The sequence below is a fragment of the Scyliorhinus torazame genome, chromosome 15, assembly GCF_047496885.1.
Source record: "Scyliorhinus torazame isolate Kashiwa2021f chromosome 15, sScyTor2.1, whole genome shotgun sequence".
Taxonomy (NCBI): Eukaryota; Metazoa; Chordata; class Chondrichthyes; order Carcharhiniformes; family Scyliorhinidae; genus Scyliorhinus; species Scyliorhinus torazame.
Genome location: NC_092721.1, coordinates 49,681,720 through 49,702,009, shown reverse-complemented (window position 1 = coordinate 49,702,009; position 20,290 = coordinate 49,681,720). Strand labels below are relative to the sequence as shown.

Genomic DNA, 20,290 nt, shown 5'->3' with positions numbered 1-20,290 from the left:
CAACTCCAACAACGCACAAGAAGCTTGGCACCATTCAAGAGCCCACTTGTGGACACTCCCATCTACCACCTTAAATATTCACTCCCTCCATCACTGACACACAGTAGCTGAAATGAATATAATGTACAAGATACACTGCAGCAACTCACCAAGGTTCCTATGACAGCACCTTCCAAACACATAGCTTCTACCACCTCGAATAGGGGTGGATTCTACACTATCGAGATTCTCCGTTACGCCGGCAGCCCAAGGATTTCCCAACGGCGAGGGGCTGCCCACAATGTGAAACCCCATTGGCTGGTTGGCGAGAAGGAGAATCCTGCCCATGGTTTTTCAAATTGCGCAGGCGGGTGTCGGGAGGGTTGCGGAGTGATCGGTGGTGGCGTTCCTGCGGTGGTCCTGATCGTGGGGGAAGGGCCCAATGCGTCCGACAAATGCTGGCCTAGCCAGCGCGCCCAAATAGTTCTTGTCCCAAATGGTTGTTCTATCTCCTATCTTCTATTTGCTTTGCTCATGTACTGAGGACATGTAACTTTAAACTGGTCAAATCACTTGGGTTTTTGTATGTGTCAATTATTTAGCTGTGCAATGGATTTAATTGTTATGACTCAATTCTCTGAAAGCTGGGTATGTAGACCAATATTCCTGCCATTAAGCTAACTAACACCAGGCCTGGCTGGAATTCAATACTCGCTGTTGTTTATCTCTTCTCATCAGTGTAACTCTTCACACGTTTCTCATAATGAAACCTTCTCAACAAAACCTTAAGAAGCAAAATATTTACTTGCATGATGTGTATCACTGTTCAGAGTAATGATACCAAGAGGAGAATAGTTTATTATTTTCTTGTTTCTGCACATCTGTTTTTTCTTAAAATGATTGCACAAAATAAAATATGACCCATTGACCTTTCCGTGTACAGTGCTGTAAACAAAGTCAGACTTTGTATTGAGATCAAGGTCGCAGAAGGTGCCAGAGATCCCTTGGCACATGAATGCGAGTGGACATTTTTTCAACCAGTTTGATCTTTACCTGTTAGTTAAGTTACATCATAACATACTCATTACGATCATTTGTTTTATTTGAAGGAGGGAAAAAGTGTAGGGGGAATTCTTTAAGAATGCCCTGCTAATTCTTCTATATAATTTCCAATGTTTAAATAAATACCTTCTTCCTCGAAGGAGTCAACAATGTTTCTGCGTCACATTCTCCATCAACAAACTGGCTCCATGCTGTGCTCTGGTGCTGTCCAAACTATATTATGCAATGCAGCCAGTTTGATGATAACCTAGAAAACTGGAGTGATGGTTTAGTATCACTGTGTGATTCGGTCAGTTCCAAGTCCCAATTTCATGACTATTCGTCAAAGGTGCTTACTTACAGCATCTTGCCATTTGGATCCCAGCTACTAGAAGGAAACTGGAAATTTCAAGGATGCTGCATAGATAGTCATAGAAATTACAGTGCAGAAGGAGGCCATTCGGCCCATCGAGTCTGCACCGGCTCTTGGAAAGAGCACCCTACCCAAGGTCAACACCTCCACCCTATCCCCATAACCCAGTAACCCCACCCAACACTAAGGGCAATTTTCAGCTGCAGTATTAGAGGAGGTGGCCATCAATTTAAAGAACGTGAGGAGGCCCTGAAGAAGATGACAGCGTTTATTTTAGGACTTGGCCAACAACAAAGCCTGAGAAAGTTTGTGGTAGCAGCCAAACTGGAAGGAGTGGAGGCTCAATCGCCCCATCCTGTTACTCAGGGCTTTCCTACTGCAACCCAAAGGGCTACGAGGGGGTTTCCCATTCTGCTCAAGAATATCACTTCTACAATAGACACTTGTACGCATCACTCATGCGGCTCCTGCTGTATCCAGATAAGACCAACTAACTCACCACAGAATTGGGGGCTTCCTTGATCTGTATGGGTCAGTTTGGCCATCCAATGTACATCACTTTGGGACAAAAAGTAGTTCTCTCTTTCCCTCCCTGAAAAAAATCACGCTTGTCCCCCTCAAAGAATTACTTTTCTCGCCATTATTAATATCTTACCATTGATAACAGTAGTAAAATCGATATTACAATGTAATCATTAGAATCTGAGAAACAGCAAAGAAAGCAAATATGACAACAAACCCAATTGGTTTCATTATTTGCTGCGCTTGACCACATTCGTTTTTTTGAGCAAAGTGAAATGGTTAAGCTATTTGTTCGGTAAAATTTCCTGGCTTGGATTTTCCGACTTGAGGTAAAGATTTGGTAGTGCAACTCCTCCCGCCATGACCTATCTTCTTGGGTTGGGATTCATCAGACGTCCACAATAGGATCCTGAGGAGATTCTCGCTGTGAGCAGATAGCACACCCTGCAAGCCCCTCCCCCTGGCCATTGTACCAAGCAGAAATCTCCAGGGGGACTGCAATAGTGATGAGATTGAATCCTTCAGCAGATAAGTTCCTGGAGCTGTACAGAATGAAAAGAGGCGGTAATAAAATTCTTACCCACCGTTTGAGTATTTACTCCAACTTCTCCACCAGATGGCAGCCCGGAAAGTAACTGTGTGCATGGCAAAGATCAAGGGGGCGATTCTCCAATATGGAGCCCAGGTGTTCGCGCCGGCATTCACGACCGGGCCCGGATACGACCGAATCTGGCCCCCACAGGGGGCCAGCACGGCGCTGGAGTGGTTCGGGAGAGAGAGGCCGGCTCGCCGATTGGTGGGCCCCGATTGCGGACCAGACACCATCGGAGACACCCCCCCCCCCACCCCCCCCCCAGTGAAGGAGCCCCCCCACAGACCGCCCCACCGACCGTTCACGCAGAGTTCCCGCCGGCAGCGACCAGGGGTGAACGGTGCCAGCGGGACTCTGTCGTATCGCCGTGGCCGCTCGGCCCGAGAATCGGTGGCCTAGCCGATTCCAGCGGCCAGCGCCACGCCAAATGCGCCAGCGCAAATGGCACCGTTTCTCCGCACCTCGGAGAATCGCGCGCCGGTGTCGGGACGTCGTGGCGCGGTTACGGCGATTCTCCGGGCCGGCGCGGAGCTCGGAGAATCGCCCCCAATGCATATCCACCAACCCAACTCCGACATTTACTGACATGTTGGATTTCAGGCAAGGTTATGGGGGACATCTAGTTGAAGTCACGAACCATAATCTATCATATGAAACTGGCGAGTACAATTCCGAAATATTCACCTCCAAAGTCTAAGAACTGTGGATTCAGTGAATTGGTGGTAATAAAAACTATTTGTGGGGAGCTTAATCAAGAAAGGCAGTGAAATGCATAAAAATGAAAGCACAGTATTTTACACAGATTCCTCATTGTAAGCAATATATTCTGTCTAACTCTTGGGCCCTTGAAGACTATTGAAGCAGTGTTTTGCTTCAGATTAGAAATAAAGAATGAATTGTGGATGATTGAAACGTTCGAAGAACCCATACACAACATACTGCTTGTAAATATTCTGGGAAGTCAGCCAGTTTAGTGAGTAGAGGAAGAACATTTTGCCTTATTACTGTCTGACCTTGTTCCCACATATATTCACCAACTAGCACTCGTCTTTCTTTCAGCACTGACCAAATGTTTACTTCTTTGCCCAAAGTACCTATTTCACTTGGCTGAGCAATGAATTTCAAAGCTTTTTTTTCTTGCAGAAATTGGCATGAAACTTCCAGCTAATCTTGCCTCACGTCTGACAGCAGCTACTGGAAAAATCTCTCCATTCACAGTGCACTCGACAACTTAATCATTCTACTGCACCAGAGTCACATTGACTGCAGGTGGATACATTTTGGCACGTATGGAAATGCGACAGGCAATTAGTTTGACAATTCCACCCATTTGAGGCTGCATAAGTTTACAAATGATCTTATAAATAAAAGAAATGCATTCAATCAGAATGCTTCCACGTTTAATACACATCCATCCACTTGTGCGCCGTCATATGCTCTTCCATAGTCTGTTAACAGAAGGGGCAGTTTTGAAAGGCAGGACTGATCTTAGTCCTGATTGCTGACTTGTTCATTACACACATCAGGGCCGGGATTCTCCCCTACCCAGCGGGGCGGGAGGGTCCCGGCGGGATGGAGTGGCAGGAACCACTCCGAATTTCTCCGCACCTTTAGGGGCCAAGCCCTCACCTTGAGGGGCTAGGCCCGCGCCAGAGTGGTTGGCGCGCCGCCGGCCGGCGGGAAAGGCCTTTGGCGCCACGCCAGCCGGAGCCGAAGGGACTTCACCGGCCGGCGGAAGTCCGTGCATGTGCGGGAGGTCAGCGGCTGCTGGCGTAATCCCCGCGCATGCGCAGGGGGGGGTCACTTTTGCATCGGCCATCGCGGAGGCTATGGCCGTGGCAGAAGGAAAAGAGTGGCCCCATGGCACAGGCCCACCCGTGGATCGGTGGGCCCCGAACGCGGGCCAGGCCAGCGTGGGGGCATCCCCCGGGGCCAGATCGCCCCTCCCCCCCCCCACCCCCCAGGACCCCGGAGCCCGCCCGCGCCACCAGTCCCCATGACAGCAGCGAGACTTTGGCCCATCAAATTTTCGGTGCCGGAGAATTTGGCGGCCGGCAGGGGCGGGATTCACGCTGCCCCCCGGCGATTCTCCGACCCGGCGGGGGGTCGGAGAATCCCGCCCCAGGTTCTGGTCTCTGACAGCAGAATGGCTTGATAGTAAGGTAGATTCTGTGTGTTTCCCTCCTCACTTTAGCCAATCAGCCAAAGGAAACTGCCATAAATTAGGACCCTTGCTCATTCTAGTTTTTCTCTCTCTCACACAGAAAAAGATTAGGTAGGATTTTCTGCGCAACCCGCCACCTATTTCATGGCAGCAGAGACAGGCTGAGATTGGCCAGCGGTGGGATCTTCTCGTCCCATGTTGTCAATTGCGTTTCCTATTGAATGCGCCCCCCGCCGCTGGGGAACCCACAGCAGGGACGAGCCATGGCGGGACTGGAAGATCCTGCTGGTGTGAACGGCCAGAAAATTCCACCAAAATGTTCAACAAAGGAATTAAGCTTTAAGTAGGGCAACATTGGCCGAGGTTTTGTGACCGTGTTCGCCAAGGGCTCAAGTGACCTGAGAACAAAATCCCATGAGATCAAAAACACGATTCTCGTTCTCTTCCGGTGGCGGCTATGAAGGAGTAGGTCGCACATTTGGTGGCTCCCACTCGGGACCTTTGGACCTTTTTACCCCGATTTTTTGTCGGACTTGATTCGGTAAATTGATGATGGAGGCAATTGTGAAGTGGATTCCTACATCAGTGCATGGAGAGGTGGACTAGAAGTGCTCGCAAAGGAAGAAGTAGGCGAATAGAGAAGGCTTGGGCTGAGGCTGCAGCGGGAGAAAGCATGGCGGATGACCGGGATCCTGGCTTGATGACCCAGCGGTCAACGGAGCAGATGATGCAGTTCATTCAGGAGGGCTTCACCAAGCAGAAACAGGAATGCTTGAACCCGATTAAGGAATCGATTGTGCAGCTGGAACTTAGACTGGATGCTCAAGACTGGGCGATCCAGAAAGTGGAGAAGGCGCTGACTGAGCAGGAGGAATATCAAACAGCAGTGGAGTTGGAGGTGGGGATGCTAAGAGACCAGCTGAAAAGGCTCCTGGAGAAGATGGAGGATCTAGAGAATAGGTCCCGCCGGCAGAACTTGAATTCATTGGTCTCCCGGAGGGGCCCAAAGGAACGGACACTGGGGCGTACATAGCAGGCATGTTCGAGAAGTGACTGGGGGATGGGACGTTCTCCCGTCCCTTGGAGGTGGACAGGGCTCACAGAGCGCTCGCAAGGAAGTCGTGTGTGGGGGACCACCCGATGGCAATGATGGTGAGATTCCACAGGTACTTGGACAAGGAGCGTATTTTACGGTGGGCCAGGCAGACACGGAGTTGGAAATGGGAGAACAGTATCCTGCGGATTCACCAGGATCTGAGTGCGGATGTGGCCAGGAGAAGAGCGGGGTTCAAACATATAAAGTCGACCTATTTTCAAGAAAAAGGTGAAGTTCGGACTGCTGTATCCGGCCCGTCTTTGGATCACGTATGAGGAGCAACCTTTTTATTTTGAGTCGCCCGAGGAAGCGATGGACTTCGCTAGAAGGAAAGGGCTTGGGCGGACAAAGGTCTTTGAACTTTGCTTCAGCGCTCATGTTAAAAAAAAGTTTCTTGTTCTTAGGAACATTGTTTGTAATGCCTTCTGTATTGATCTGGGGCTTGTTGCAGAGCTGTGTGAGTTAAAGTTTGCATTTGCACTGATGGGGAATGGAGGTGTGAATGTTAGATGTTAGATCTTCTGTTGATTTTTTCTTTGTTTTTCGGATTTTTTTCAGGCAATTGTGTTGGGATTGTTTTTCTTTTGCATATGTGTGTCCAAGCGGGGGGGGGACGGGCGGGGGGGGTAGGGAACAGTAGGTGGGAGAATGTCTGGTGCCATGGGCGGGCGTCACCAAGCTAGCTGGGCGGGCTAGCTCACGGAAGCGAAGTGGGGGGTGAGCAGATGTTATGCTTGTTGAAGGGGTTGGTTTACATAGTGCTGTTGCTAGGGGGGAGGGGGAAAAATGTTCTACTGACGGGGAGGGACTTTTGCTGTGGGACAGAAAGGAGGTCGGGGGCGGAGGCTGCCTTGGGGTGGGCCGGCGGATGCGTGGGGCGCGGACGGGAGACTGGCCCAAGAAAGGTGATGGCTGATCGGCAAAGGGGGGGGGGAGGGGGCGATAAGCCCCCCAACCAGGCTAATCACCTGGAACGTAAGAGGGCTAAATGGGCCGGTTAAGAGGGCACGCGTGTTTGCGCATTTGAGAGGACTGAAGGCAGACATGGTAATGTTACAGGAGACGCACCTTAGAGTAAATGATCAGATTAGATTAAGGAAGGGATGGGATGGACAGGTTTTCCACTCGGGGCTGGACTCTAAGACTAGAGGGGTCGCGATCCTAATTAACAAGCGAGTGTCATTCGAGGTGGGAAGAATAGTTGTGGATGTGGGAGGCCGGTACATTATGGTTAGTGGAGGGGCTGCCGGTGGTACTCGTGAATGATTACGCGCCAAATTGGGATGATATGGAGTTTATAAAGAGGATGTTGGGGAGGATCCCAGACCTGGATTCGCACAAGTTGGTCTTGCCCCCCCCCCCCCCCCCCCCCCCCGCACCCCCCCCACTTTAACACAGTCATCGACCCTGAGCTAGACCGGATGAGCTCAAGGACAGGCAGGGTGCCAGCAATGGCAAAGGAGCTAAAGGGGTTTATGGAGCAGATGGGGGGGGGGTGGACCTATGGAGATTTCGGCGGCCGAGAGTGAAGGAGTTCTCCTTCTACTCACATGTGCATAAAGTGTACTCCTGGATTCACTTTTATATTCTGAGAAGGGCTCGACAGACGGGGGTAGTGGACACGGGGTATTCGGCGATCATAATTTCAGATCATGCCCCGCACTGGGTTGACCTACAGGTTAGCAATGAGAGTAGCCAGCGCCCGCACTGGAGGCTGGACGGGGAACGTTTAGCTGATGAAGAGGTGTGTGGGCAGCTGACGAAATGTATTCAGAACTACCTGGTAGTTAACGACAAGGGTGAAGTTTTGGCGGCGGTGGTCTGGAAGGCATTGAAGGCGGTGATTAGAGGGGAGCTGATCTCAATACGGGCCCACAGGGAGAAGGCAGACAGAGCAGAGACGGACCGACTGATCAAGGAGATACTGCAGGTCGACAGGAGGTATGCGGAGACCCCAGAGGCAGGGCTTCTAAGGGAGCGATGGAGGCTACAGGCGGAGTTTGGCTTGTTAACTACAGGGAAGGCGATGGAGCAACTGAGAAAGGCGAGGGGGGCGATTTATGAATATGGCGAGAAGGCTAGCAGAATGCTTACCCAGCAGCTTAGAAAGAGGGGGGCAGCCAGGGAGATATGGAAAATAAAGGACAGGGACGGGAACCTGGTCGGAGATTCAGCAGGGGTTAATAAGGCTTTCAAGGAGTTTTACAGCAGGTAGTATGAGTTGGAACCCCCAGCTGGGCCGGAGGGGATAAGGCACTTTTTAGGGGGGTTGAAGTTCTCGAAGGTAGAAGGGCTGGGAGCCGTAATCCGGTTGGAGGAAATAGCTGAGGGCTGAAGGTAAAGCCCCGGGGCCGGATGGGTACCCAGTGGATATTGGGGTCGCTGTTGATGAGGACATTTAATGAGGCAAGGGAGAGATGGGATCTGCCCCCGACGATGTCACAGGCCACTATCTCATTGATCCTGAAGTGGTACAAGCACCCGGGGCTGTACAGGTCCTACAGGCCGATATCCCTACTAAATGTAGACGTCAAGCTGTTGGCCAAAATCTTGTCCTCTAGGATTGAAGACTGCATTCCGGACGTGATTGGGGAGAACCAAATCGGATTCATTAAGGGTAGGCAGTTGCCGGCCAATGTAAGAAGGATGCTAAATGTGATCATGATGCCCCCAGAAGGTAGGGACGTGGTGGTAGTGGTCGCAATGGACGCAGAGAAGGCATTTGATCGGGTGGAACGGGAATATCTGTGGCAGTTACTGGGGCGGTTTGGAATTGGGTGGGGCTTCATTGTCTGGGTCAGACTGCTGTATCAAGCTCCTGTTGCAAGCGTACGGATGAACAGGTCAACATCGGAATATTTCAGGCTGCACCGGGGGACGAGACAGGGATGCTCCCTCTCCCCACTGCTGTTTGCATTGGCCATAGAGCCGCTGGCAATTGCGTTGAGAGCTTCAAGGGGCTGGAAGGGGCTGGTCCAGGGGGGAGTGGAACACAGAGTCTCGCTATACGCAGATGACCTGCTCCTATATGTTTCGGACCCACTAGAAGGGATGGAAGAAACTATCAGGATTCTGGGGCAATTTGGCCGGTTTTCGGGTTATAAATTGAATATGGGGAAAAGTGAGATGTTTGCGATCCAGGCAAGGGGGCATGAGAGGCGATTGGGGGAGCTGCCGTTTAGGGTGGCAGGGGGAAGCTTTTGGTACCTAGGCATTCAGGTGGCACGGGAATGGGAACGGCTACACAGGTTAAATCTGGCCCGACTATTAGACCAAATGAAGGACGATTTCCGAAGGTGGGACGCGCTCCTCTTGTCACTGGCTGGGAGGGTGCAGATAGTGAAAATGACGGTCCTCCCGAGATTCCTGTTTGTGTTTCAGTGTCTCCCCATCTTTATTCCGCGGACCTTCTTCAAACGGGCCAATAAGGTGATCATTGGCTTTGTATGGGCGGGTAAGACCCGCGAGTAAAAAAGGGGATGCTGGAGTGGAGCCGGGGGAAGGGCGGGCTGGCGCTGTCCAACTTTAGAAATTATTATTGGGCGGCGAATATAGCCATGATTAGGAAGTGGGTGGTAGTGGTAGAGTTGGTGTGCGAGTGAGTGGAGGCGGCATCATGCAAGGGCACTAGTTTGAGGGCATTGGTAACGCCGCCTCTGCCGTTCCCGCCGGCACGGTACTCCACCAGCCCCATGGTGGTGGCGGCCCTGAGAGCCTGGGGGCAAGGGAGGAGACATGTGGGAGCGGAGGGAGCATCGGTCTGGTCTCCAATCTGCAATAATCACCGGTTTGCCCCGGGAAGGCTGGATGGAGGGTTCCGGAGATGGCAGAGAGCAGGGATTGAGAGGATGGGGGATATGTTTATGGAGGGGAGCTTTTCTAGCCTGAGAGAGCTGGAGGAGAAATTTGGATTGACGAGAGGAAATTAATTTAGGTACCTGCAGGCGCGGGACTTCCTACGCAGGCAGGTCTCAACCTTCCCGCTACTACCACCAAGAGGGATACAGGATAGGGTAGTTTCTCGAGTGTGGGTGGGAAAAGGGAGGGTTTCTGACATTTACAAGGAACTCATGGGATCAGAGGAGATGCAGACCGAGGAGTTGAAACGCAAGTTTCATCATGTGCGTCCACATCATGTGCCAGGCTCAGCCTGATACAGTTCAAGTCGTTCACCGGGCTCACATGGCAGTGGCTCGGTTGAGCAGGTTCTTTGGGGTAGAAGATAGGTGCGCAAGGTCACTGTCTGTGCGGAGTCTGCACATTCTCCCCGTGTCTGCGTGGGTTTCCTCCGGGTGCTCCGGTTTCCTCCCACAGTCCAAAGATGTGCAGGTTAGGTGGATTGGCCATGCTAAATTGCTCTTAGTGTCCAAATTGCCCTTCGTGTTAGGTGAGGTTACTGGGTTATAGGGAGAGGGTGGAGGTGTGGGCTTGGGAATGGATCTATCCAAGAGCCAGGGCAGACTCGATGGGCCAAATGGCCTCTTTCTGCACTGTAAATTCTATGAAACAAAAGGTGTGCGGGAGGGCCAGTGAACCATGTCCATATGTTCTGGGCATGCCCGAAGCTTCGGGGATTCTGGTAGGGGTTTGCGGATGTCATGTCCAAGGTGTTGAAAACAAGGGTGGCACCAAGTCCAGAGTTGGCGATTTTCGGAGTGTCGGAAGACCCGGGAATCCAGATGGAGAAAGAGGCAGACATTCTAGCCTTTGTTCCCTGGTAGCCCGGAGACGGATATTATTAGCTTGGAGGGGCTCAAAGCCCCCTAAGTCGGAGACCTGGCTAATTGACATGGAGAAAATCTGTGTCCGGAGAAAATCAAGTTTGCCTTGGGAGGGTCAATGTTAGGATTCGTCCGGAGGTGGTAGCCATTCATCGACTGCTTTGGGGAAAATGAATGGTCAGCAGAAGGGGGGTGCGGGGGGGGGGCAGGGGGTTCAGGGTTTAGTTTAGTTTGGAGTAGGGGGTCAGTAAAGGTGGAACCTGTATGGGAGGAAGACGGCTTTTGCACTATGTTTATATTTTCATGTGCATTGTTTATTCTGTTGTTGTTTTAAAATCATGGGAGAAATTCTCCGACCCCCCACTGGGTTGGAGAATCGCCGGGGGCTGGCGTGAATCCCGCCCCCGCCGGTTGCCGAAGTCTCCGGCACCGGAGATTCAGTGGGGGTGGGAATCGCGCCGCGCCGGTTGGCGGGCCCCCCGCTCGATTCTCCGGCCCGGATGGGCCGAAGTCCCGCTGCTAAAATGGCTGTCCCGCCGGCGTAAATTAAATCACCTACCTTACCGGCGGGACAAGGCGGCGCGGGCGAGCTCCGGGGTCCTGGGGGGGGGCGGGGGGCGATCTGGCCCCGGGGGGTGCCCCCACGGTGGCCTGGCCCGCGATCGGGGCACACCGATCCGCGGGCGGCCCTGTGCCGTGGGGGCACTCTTTCCCTTCCGCCTCCGCCACGGTCTCCACCATGGTGGAGGCGGAAGAGACTCCCTCCACTGCGCATGCGCGGGAATGCTGTCAGCGGCCGCTCCTGCTCCCGCGCATGAGCCGCCCGGAGATGTCATTTCCGCGCCAGCTGGCGGGGCACCAAAGGCCTTTTCTGCCAGCTGGCGGGGCGGAAATCCGTCCGGCGTCGGCCTAGCCCCTCAATGTTGGGGCTCGGCCCCCAAAGATGCGGAGCATTCCGCACCTTTGGGGCGGCGCGATGCCCGTCTGATTTGCGCCGTTTTGGGCGCCAGTCGGTGGACATCGCGCCGTTTCCGGAGAATTTCGCCCCATAAATATACCTCAATAAAATGTTTATGAAAAAAAAAGAAACTGTGTAAATTACAAATTCTTCAATAAAATATTTTCTAAAAAAAACCAAGGGGCGAGATTCTCCGACCCCCCACCGGGTCGGAGAATCGCCGGGGGCTGGCGTGAATCCCGCCCCCGCCGGTTGCCGAATTCTCCGGCACCGGATATTCGGCGGGGGCGGGAATCGCGCCATGCCGGTTGACGCCCCCCCCCCTCCCACCGCGATTCTCCGGCCCAGATGGGCCGAAGTCCCGCTGCTAAAATGCCTGTCCCGCCGGCGTAGATTAAACCACCTACCTTACCGGCGGGACAAGGCGGCGTGGGCGGGCTCCGGGAGGGGCGATCTGGCCCCGGGGGGTGGCCCCATGGTGGCCTGGCCCGCGATCGGGGCCCACCAATCCGCGGGCGGGCCTGTGCCATGGGGGCACTCTTTTCCTTCCGCCTTCGCCACGGTCTCCACCATGGCAGAGGCGGAAGAGACTCCCTCCACTGCGCATGCGTGGGAATGCGGTCAGCACCCGCTAACGCTCCCGCGCATGCGCCGCCCGGAGAATGGCACCAAAGGCCTTTTCCGCCAGCTTGCGGGGCGGAAATTAGTCCGGCGCGGGCCTAGCTCCTTACGGTTGGGGTTTGGCCCCCCATGATGTGGAGCATTCCGCTCCTTTGGGGCGGCACGATGCCCGACTGATTTGCGCCGTTTTGAGCGCCAGTCGGCGGACATCGCGCTGATGCCGGAGACTTTCACCCCTTGAAGATTATGGGCGAAATTCTCCCCCAACGGCAGGATGTCCGCCGACTGGCGCCAAAGACGGCGCCAATCAGACGGGCATCGCGCCGGCCCAAAGGTGCGGAATGCTCCGCATCTTTGGCGGCCTAGCCCCAATATTGAGGGGCTAGGCCGACGCCGGAGGGATTTCCGCCACGCCAGCTGGCGGAAATGGCGTTTGTTGCCCCGCCAGCTGGCGCGGAAATGCGGCGCATGCGCGGGAGCGTCAGCAGCCGCTGTCAGTTTCCCGGCGCATGCGCGGGAGCGTCAGCGGCCGCTGTCAGTTTCCCGCGCATGCGCAGTGGGGAGAGTCTCTTCCGCCTCCGCCATGGTGGAGGCCGTAGCGGAGGCGGAAGGGAAAGAGTGCCCCCACGGCACAGGCCCGCCCGCGGATCGGTGGGCCCCGATCGCGGACCAGGCCACCGTGGGGGCACCCCCCGGGGTCAGATCGCACCGCGCCCCCCCCCCCCAGGACCCCGGAGCCCGCCCACGCCGCCTGGTCCCGCCGGTAAATACCAGGTTTGATTTACGCCGGCGGGACAGGCAATTCCTGGGCGGGACTTCGGCCCATCTGGGCCAGAGAATCCAGCGGGGGGTCCCGCCAACCGGCGCGGCCCGATTCCCGCCCCCGCCCAATCTCCGGTACCGGAGACTTCGGCGGGGCCGGGGGCGGGATTCACGGCGGCCAACGGCCATTCTCCGACCCGGCGGGGGGTCGGAGAATGACGCCCTATGTGCCGGGGTGGGGGGGGGGGGAGAAAGACCAATTAATAGATAGTTTAGGGCCTCATCCTGCTCCCACTGCAATTTTATCCATGGCAGTTGAGGCCCACGCAAAGGAGGTAACCTGCCAGCATTAGTTGCGTGGAATGGTATCGGAAAAAGGCATGTAATCTCATTTGTGGGTTCCCTCTGCCCATCGGAGGCAACCTGCAAAATCACACAGCCCTCTTTCTCCTACTTCTGGCCGCTCAAACCCTTGCCTCCTTCACCTCCCTCGCCAGGGCCTGCCAACCTGACCCTGGTGAAACCCCCCCCCCCCCCCCCTCATCTTAGTGACTGGCTGCTGTGTCGATATCTGCCTATAGTCTATAGTCCCAGTAATGGTCAACCCACAGGGCAGCACGGTGGCATAGTGGTTAGCATTGCTGCCTCACGGCGCTGAGGTCCCAGGTTCGATCCCGGCTCTGGGTCACTGTCCGTGTGGAGTGTGGTAATACCAGGTATTGCGGTACCTGAGAGGTGGATGACCATTGGCTAGACCCAGGAGTCTACCATTGGCTGATGTACATAGCTCCGCCCTGAGAGGCGGAGTATAAGAACCGATGCCGTCCCAGCAGCCTTCAGTTTCTGTATCGAAGCTGCTGGGAAACAGTTCTAGCAGATTAAAGCCTATTAGTTATGACTCACCTTGTCTCGAGAGTAATAGATTGCGCATCATGGAATTTGGACATTCTCCCCGTGTTTGCGTGGGTTTCGCCCCCACAACCCAAAGATGTGCAGGGTAGGTGAATTGGCCATGCTAAATTGCCCCTTAATTGGAAAAAATTAATTGGGTACACTAAATTTATTTTTAAAAAGTAATGGTCAACCCACCTCCTTTGCATCACTGGGACTACAGGGCTGCTGGCCATTCAATTGGTCAGCAGTCCTCTGAGGCAAAACTTTCTGTCCAAGTGACGGGAAACCATCTCCCAGTCTACAAATAACCCATTGGCGGTTAAATGACAGCAGAGCTGCCATTCTTCCCATTTCTTAGCTGGGCCACGGACTGCCATAAGATCCAGCCCTTGATCTAATGTCTGTGAGGGATATCGGAACAGGATGGATGAGTCTGATCAGGACTGTATGCTCCGTGTTGCAGCTTCGATGCATTTTTTAATGATATCCTAAAAATTGTAGCTATTTTGTAGCTATATTTGTATAATTGTAGCGTAGAGCCACAGGATTCGAGTATAGCTAATATTATTGCTATTAAGAATGGGGATGGAACATGTCCTGGGAACTATAGACCACTAAGATGTGATATGAAAAATAATGGAATTTGTATGAAAGGAGAAAATAGAAACAATATGAACAAAAGGCTTTCATTTCTATGGCATCTTTCACAAACTTGGAACTTCCCAAGGCACTTTACAGCCAATTAAATTGGTAAATGTAATACCACAATTCAAAATAGGAAGGGGAGAGAAGTGCAGGCCAGTTAACCTGACATCTGTCATCCTGAAAACGCAGAAATTATTATTATTAACAATCTACTTAAAAAATCATATTGATCAGACAGAGTCACAAGGTTTTATGAAAGGAAAATCATGTTTGACAATTTAGAATTTTTTGAGAAGGTCACCAGCAGGATAGATCAAAGTGAGCCAATGCATGTAATATACTTGGATTTCCATAAAACATTCAATAAGGTGCCATTCAAAGATTAATACACTGATATGCACAAGGAGTTGGGGGTGACGGGTCGGGTCCGCACACGGCCGGCGTCACGTTGTATGCCGTGACCGCTGAAGATCGTCAGCCGTGCGCATGCGTGGCCAGGGACCCGGCCATTTTTGGTGCGGCAGCCGGGAGTTTCACCCGCGCCGCTGCTAGCCCATCAAGGGTGCCGGAATCGGTGAGGGGTTCATGCAGATATTTTGGTCGTAAAAGACCACACATGCTCCGCTGGCGTCAGCACATAGCCGCTGAAACGGAGAATCCAGCCCAAGATGTTTAATCCCAAGAGGCCAGATTTACTGGCCACCTGTGTGCGGGAAAGTAGGTTTGTGGAGCAGTAAAATAGGATACTCAGCGCTTGCCTGCTGCAGGCCCACCTTCCCTGCCGCACTGTGATTCTACAAGTGGAGGGTGGAGTTATCAGGTGGGCTGCCAGCCCCTGGCCCAATTGAGGGCCTTAAGTAGGCAATTAATGCCCACTTAAAGGCCTGATCCCACTACGATCATATTTAATGGGCCTCAGGAAAGGTCTGTGCCCACGAGCAGCCTGCCAGGTTTGTCTTTGCAGAATGCTGAGCAGCGAAGGGTGTAGTAGCCTCCTTTCCTGCCAGCTGGCCCTAGAGAGATCCCAGGCTGACCTGGGATTGGACTATCCTGAGGGGTACAACCATTAAAATTCTCAAAAGCTGCGATGCAGGGTGATAAAGCCAAAATTGACAAATGAATCAGGGACTAGGGTTTATTTCTTGAGAGATTGCATTGGAAAAGTAGAGAAGGTCTGTTAAATATTTGTTGAACCTTGGTTAGAGAACACTTGGAGTATTGTGCACATTTCTATTCACAAATAAGAAAGAGGATTGCAGAGGTTGCAAACAGACTTACAAGGAAGGTTGAAGCATGAGGTTATAATATTCATGAAATAATGAACACCTTACATCTCCTTTCTCTTGAAAAGTGAAAGCTGAGGGTTCGAAATGGCCTTTAAAATCATGAAAGGTTATGACAGAGTAGTGTTTCCACTTATGGGAAAGGATAAAACTGTAGGCCCTGAATGTAAGATCGTCACTAAAAAATTCAGCGGGCTGAGAATGTAAAACTTGCTACCACAGAGATTTATTGTGGCAAATAGTATAGATACATTTAAGCGAAGACTGGATGAGCATGGTGGGGAGAAGGGAATAGTGGATTATGCCAATATAGTTAGATGAAGAATGGTGTGAAGCACAAATGCTTGCATTGACTGTTCAGGGCAACTGGCCTGTTTCTTGTTGTATATTCTTTGTAATTCGATGTAGTTCTGCGTAAATCGACACCCTTCTAAATAGCTGACTGGCAAGTCTCTACATAAATACTGCTATATCATGGTGCCAGTCAATCTGGAGCTAATGTTTATGCTTCGTGAATCCATTTGCAATACACAAACTGGAAGAATTCCTCACTTACCTTTGATACTCGATTGGCAACCTCCCTGCCAACAGTCAAGCCTTGAACAAAGGCCCGAGCTGCAACAAAAGCCCTTGTCACCTGCACCTTCACCTTTCGAGGCACGTCTCCAAATGGTTTGAGTTGGTCGGTGTATTTGCTGATGCATTCGAGGTAGTCCTCCGTGAAATGGTACTGCGGGTTTATCAGCTGGAAAATACGTTCCAGTAAACGGGCCCAGAAATCATTGAGCGTCTCTTCCAGGTTTACATTGCCACCTGTGTAGTATCGCTTTAGCTCTGTGAAGAGATCCCGGAACACTTCCGAATTCTGCCTGTACAATTGGCCGTATGTCCGTATAAACATGCCATTCAAAGACTTCTTAGAATTTTCCAACAGTTCTCGGAAGAATTCTGCAAGAATTAAAAACAGATTTTGAGGAATAACGTTAAAGTCATGAAAAGATTTGTCAGTCCCAATCAAATATCAACAATGGAGCAATCAAACATGCTCATACATATGGGGCTGGTTTCTCCATTCCCCGATCACGATATTGTAACCGGCGATCGGGCGGAGAATCGACTCCGATGCCCAAATCGGGGCTGGTGGCGGTTTGACACCGGTCAGCCATGCTCCGCCCCCTCGGAAATGGCGTCAACACGTCACGCGCCGTTGCAATGGCATTGCCGCATCAACGGCCGGTCCTCCCGTGATACTCCATGTCGTCTCAGCTGTGTGGGAACCCAGCATGGTGGCTGCGGACTGTGTCCAGCGTCACCACACTCGGCGAGGATCCGCTGGCCTGGGGGGCTCCGAGCGGGCTGGGGGGACTGGTGGGGGGTGGCCGGGTGTGGGGTGTGGGGTTGTGGATGGCAGGTCGGGTCTGCGGACGGCCGGCACCTTGTTGTAAGGCGCGACCGCTGCAAGTCGTCAGCCGTGCGCATGCGCGACCATGGACCCAGCCATTCTCTGGTCGGTTTTGGCGTGAGAGATGGGAGTTTCACCCGGCGCCGCTGCTAGCCCCTCATTGGTTCCAATATCGGCGAGGGGTCGGCGCCGATTTTTTCATCATTAACCTCCGCAAATTCTCCGTTCGAGCTGGCACTTAGCCGCTGAAATGGAAAATCCAATCGATGGGATACTACATGAGAAGATATTTGAATCTATTAATAAATACAAGAGCAAACCCCATGGACACCAACCGAGAAATGTTAGTTTCATTCAATATCATATTTAACACATGACCAAAGTATTTATTTTTACAATATACATGCTTGACTTGTGAATGGTAACATTTAAATATTAAAAAATATTCCTGGTATGAATTATTTTTGGAGTTTTTTTGTCATTTGCTGTGAAGCAGGATGTGGTTGCAGTCTAGAATGTAATTGCGTACAGTTCTGGTCACCGCATTATAGAAAGGACGTGGAAGCTTTGGAGCGGGTGCAGAGGAGATTTACCAGGATGTTGCCTGGTATGGAGGGAAAATCTTATGAGGAAAGGCTGATGGACTTGAGGTTGTTTTCGTTAGAGAGAAGAAGGTTAAGAGGAGACTTAATAGAGGCATACAAAATGATCAGGGGGTTAGATAGGGTGGACAGTGAGAGTCTTCTCCCGCGGATGGAAATGGCTAGCACGAGGGGACATAGCTTTAAACTGAGGGGTAATAGATATGGGACAGAGGTCAGAGGTAGGTTCTTTACGCAAAGAGTGGTGAGGCCGTGGAATGCCCTACCTGCAACAGTAGTGAACTCGCCAACATTGAGGGCATTTAAAAGTTTATTGGATAAGCATATGGATGATAATGGCATAGTGTAGGTTAGATGGCTTTTGTTTCGGTGCAACATCGTGGGCCGAAGGGCCTGTACTGCGCTGTATCGTTCTATGTTCTATGTTCTATGATACCAAATTATTCATCATTACAACATCCACTGGCCCTATTAGTTTCCATTTAAGATGTTTAAATGGAAGTAGGTGCTGGTGATCAGGACATGGTTAGAATTTTACGCTCCTCTATCTGCTGGTTTATTAACAGGGAGAGCGTGAAATTGAAGGGGTGGCATTGCCTCCAGATTGCTGCCCGCCCTGACTAACCACATAGCAATTTTATACTGGGGCAGGCAAGGCCTCGGATGGGAAGCCCAAGCAGATTGCTCGGCTGCTCCCTAAGGCTGGACTTCCTCCTGAGTGAGAGAAGACCCCTCACTTAACGCTCATTTGAACGGGGTCCTGAGAATCGACCGGGGGGGGAGGGGGGGGGGGGGGGAGACCCCACCAGCAAAACCATCAGTGTGGAGGCCCATCTGGATGGGTTTACTGATGGTATTTTGTATATTTGAATAAGACGCTACAACAGCAGGGTGCATCCAGATCAGATAAAACAAGGACAAATGTACCGAGAAGACACGAATAAGAGCACAGAAAGTCCATGGATGGTAAAATTGTACAGGCCTTGCATTAATCAATGCAAATAAAATTGTTAATTTGTTTCTGATCATTTACTGCAAAAGACAATGCATGGCAAGTTGCTGTGACAGATCTTATAAATTCTCATCCATCAGTTTACATAAATGTTGACATCATTACAGGAGCATCTTGATGTGTTGTTTTCAGGATCAAACTCTGTTCCTTTTGCCAAAATGTTTCCTTTAATTTTCCAATTCACCAAATAAGCGAGACGAGCTAAGATTATTTTAAATATTTAGTTAATTGGAACATGACTGGACTAGTGACAAAGGGAATCCACATAACAGTACAATCATTTATAGAACTGATACAATATTTGCCGAGAGAGTACTTTTCCTCAAATTCCTCACATTCAATTGAACATGAGACTAAAATTTTAAATTGCACCAACTCTATTACAAATGCTAGAAAATGGCTCATAGCAAATTCTTACAGAGTCTGTTCTGGAATATGAGATTCAAGGGTAAATTCTTAACTTTACTACAACAGTGGGGTTATGTGTCAAACCAGATGGTCCACCCATTAGAGAAGCTATCCTCTGCCAGGTTACTGCCCAGCAGTCAAGAAAAAGGTTACCTCCCTTGAAAGAATTTATTAGCTGGCCATTATCAGATTTGGCTTGAACCTCAGCTTCAACGCCAAGAGAAGTAGCTACTGCTGAGGCAGCTCGGTGATCACAAGGGTGGAGGAATAAGTTGCAAGTTTGGAACTACCCTCCAGATGGTCCAGTTGGGCTGCGGGAATAGCTTCACTGATGCGGCCCCTTTCTTGGGGCCATGGATGCTGCAGTAATAATGTCCTCCCCACACTGCTGCAGTGAGGTCTCTGTGGGCTCCTCAGGCAGCAAACCTAATAGGGGTCTTTAATATACAAATCTGCAGTCCATCTCTGTACAGTAAACACAGACCTGCAGTTGGGAATCTTCTCCAACAGCAGGCCACTGCTGCAGAGCCTCCTCTCCATGGCACCTTGATATTTTACTGCCTGCGCCCTAACCCCAGCTTTTGTTCCCAGAACCAGCAGCCAGTAAAATCAATACAATGGATGCAAAACCCATCACAGAAACTGGGGAATTTAAATTCAATTAATTAAATTAATACGGACTAAAACGTTTTCATCAGCGATGACGATCATAACACTGGTTCACTGATGCACTTTAGGGAAGGAAATCTACAGTACTTACTCCGGCTGGCCTACATATGACTCCAGATCCACGGCAATTTTCCTCTGAAATAACCTAGCCAACCACTTAATTGTATTCAAGAAAATAATTAAGTATAGACAACAAATGCTGACCTTGTCAGTGATCTCCGTGTCCCATGAAAGAGTACTTGCTTTGTTTTCCAGTACTCTGGTACCTCAAATTTAAGATTGTCAACTTAAAGGGTTTAAATACCTTGAAGGACATGTAGCAGTGGTTAGCACAGTTGCTTCTCAGCTCCAGGGTCCCAGGTTCAATTCCCAGCTTGGGTCTCTGTCTGTGCAGAGTATGCACGTTCTCCCCGTGTCTGTGGGGGTTTCCTCCCACAGTCCAAAGATATGTGGACTACCTTCTGTCTCAATAAAGCTAGTTGCAATCCTGCTTAATTATTTCCACATAACTATGTAATGAATATGATTTTCACTGCCTGTGTGGAG

The 20,290-nt window shown here is 51.2% G+C and overlaps 1 protein-coding gene and 1 long non-coding RNA gene across 3 annotated transcripts in view; one reads left to right on the top strand and one right to left on the bottom strand.

The window, feature by feature from the left end:
- Positions 1-20,290, bottom strand: part of gpc6a (glypican 6a) — a 1,492,324-nt gene that overhangs the window by 694,525 nt on the left and 777,509 nt on the right. Inside the window, exon 3 of the mRNA XM_072476229.1 lies at positions 16,208-16,599. Within this exon, the coding sequence (XP_072332330.1) occupies positions 16,208-16,599 (392 nt within the window). The remainder of the gene's footprint in view (positions 1-16,207; positions 16,600-20,290) is intronic.
- The window catches only part of LOC140391586 (uncharacterized), a 208,802-nt gene that overhangs the window by 22,014 nt on the left and 166,498 nt on the right, over positions 1-20,290 (top strand). The window lies entirely within an intron of this gene.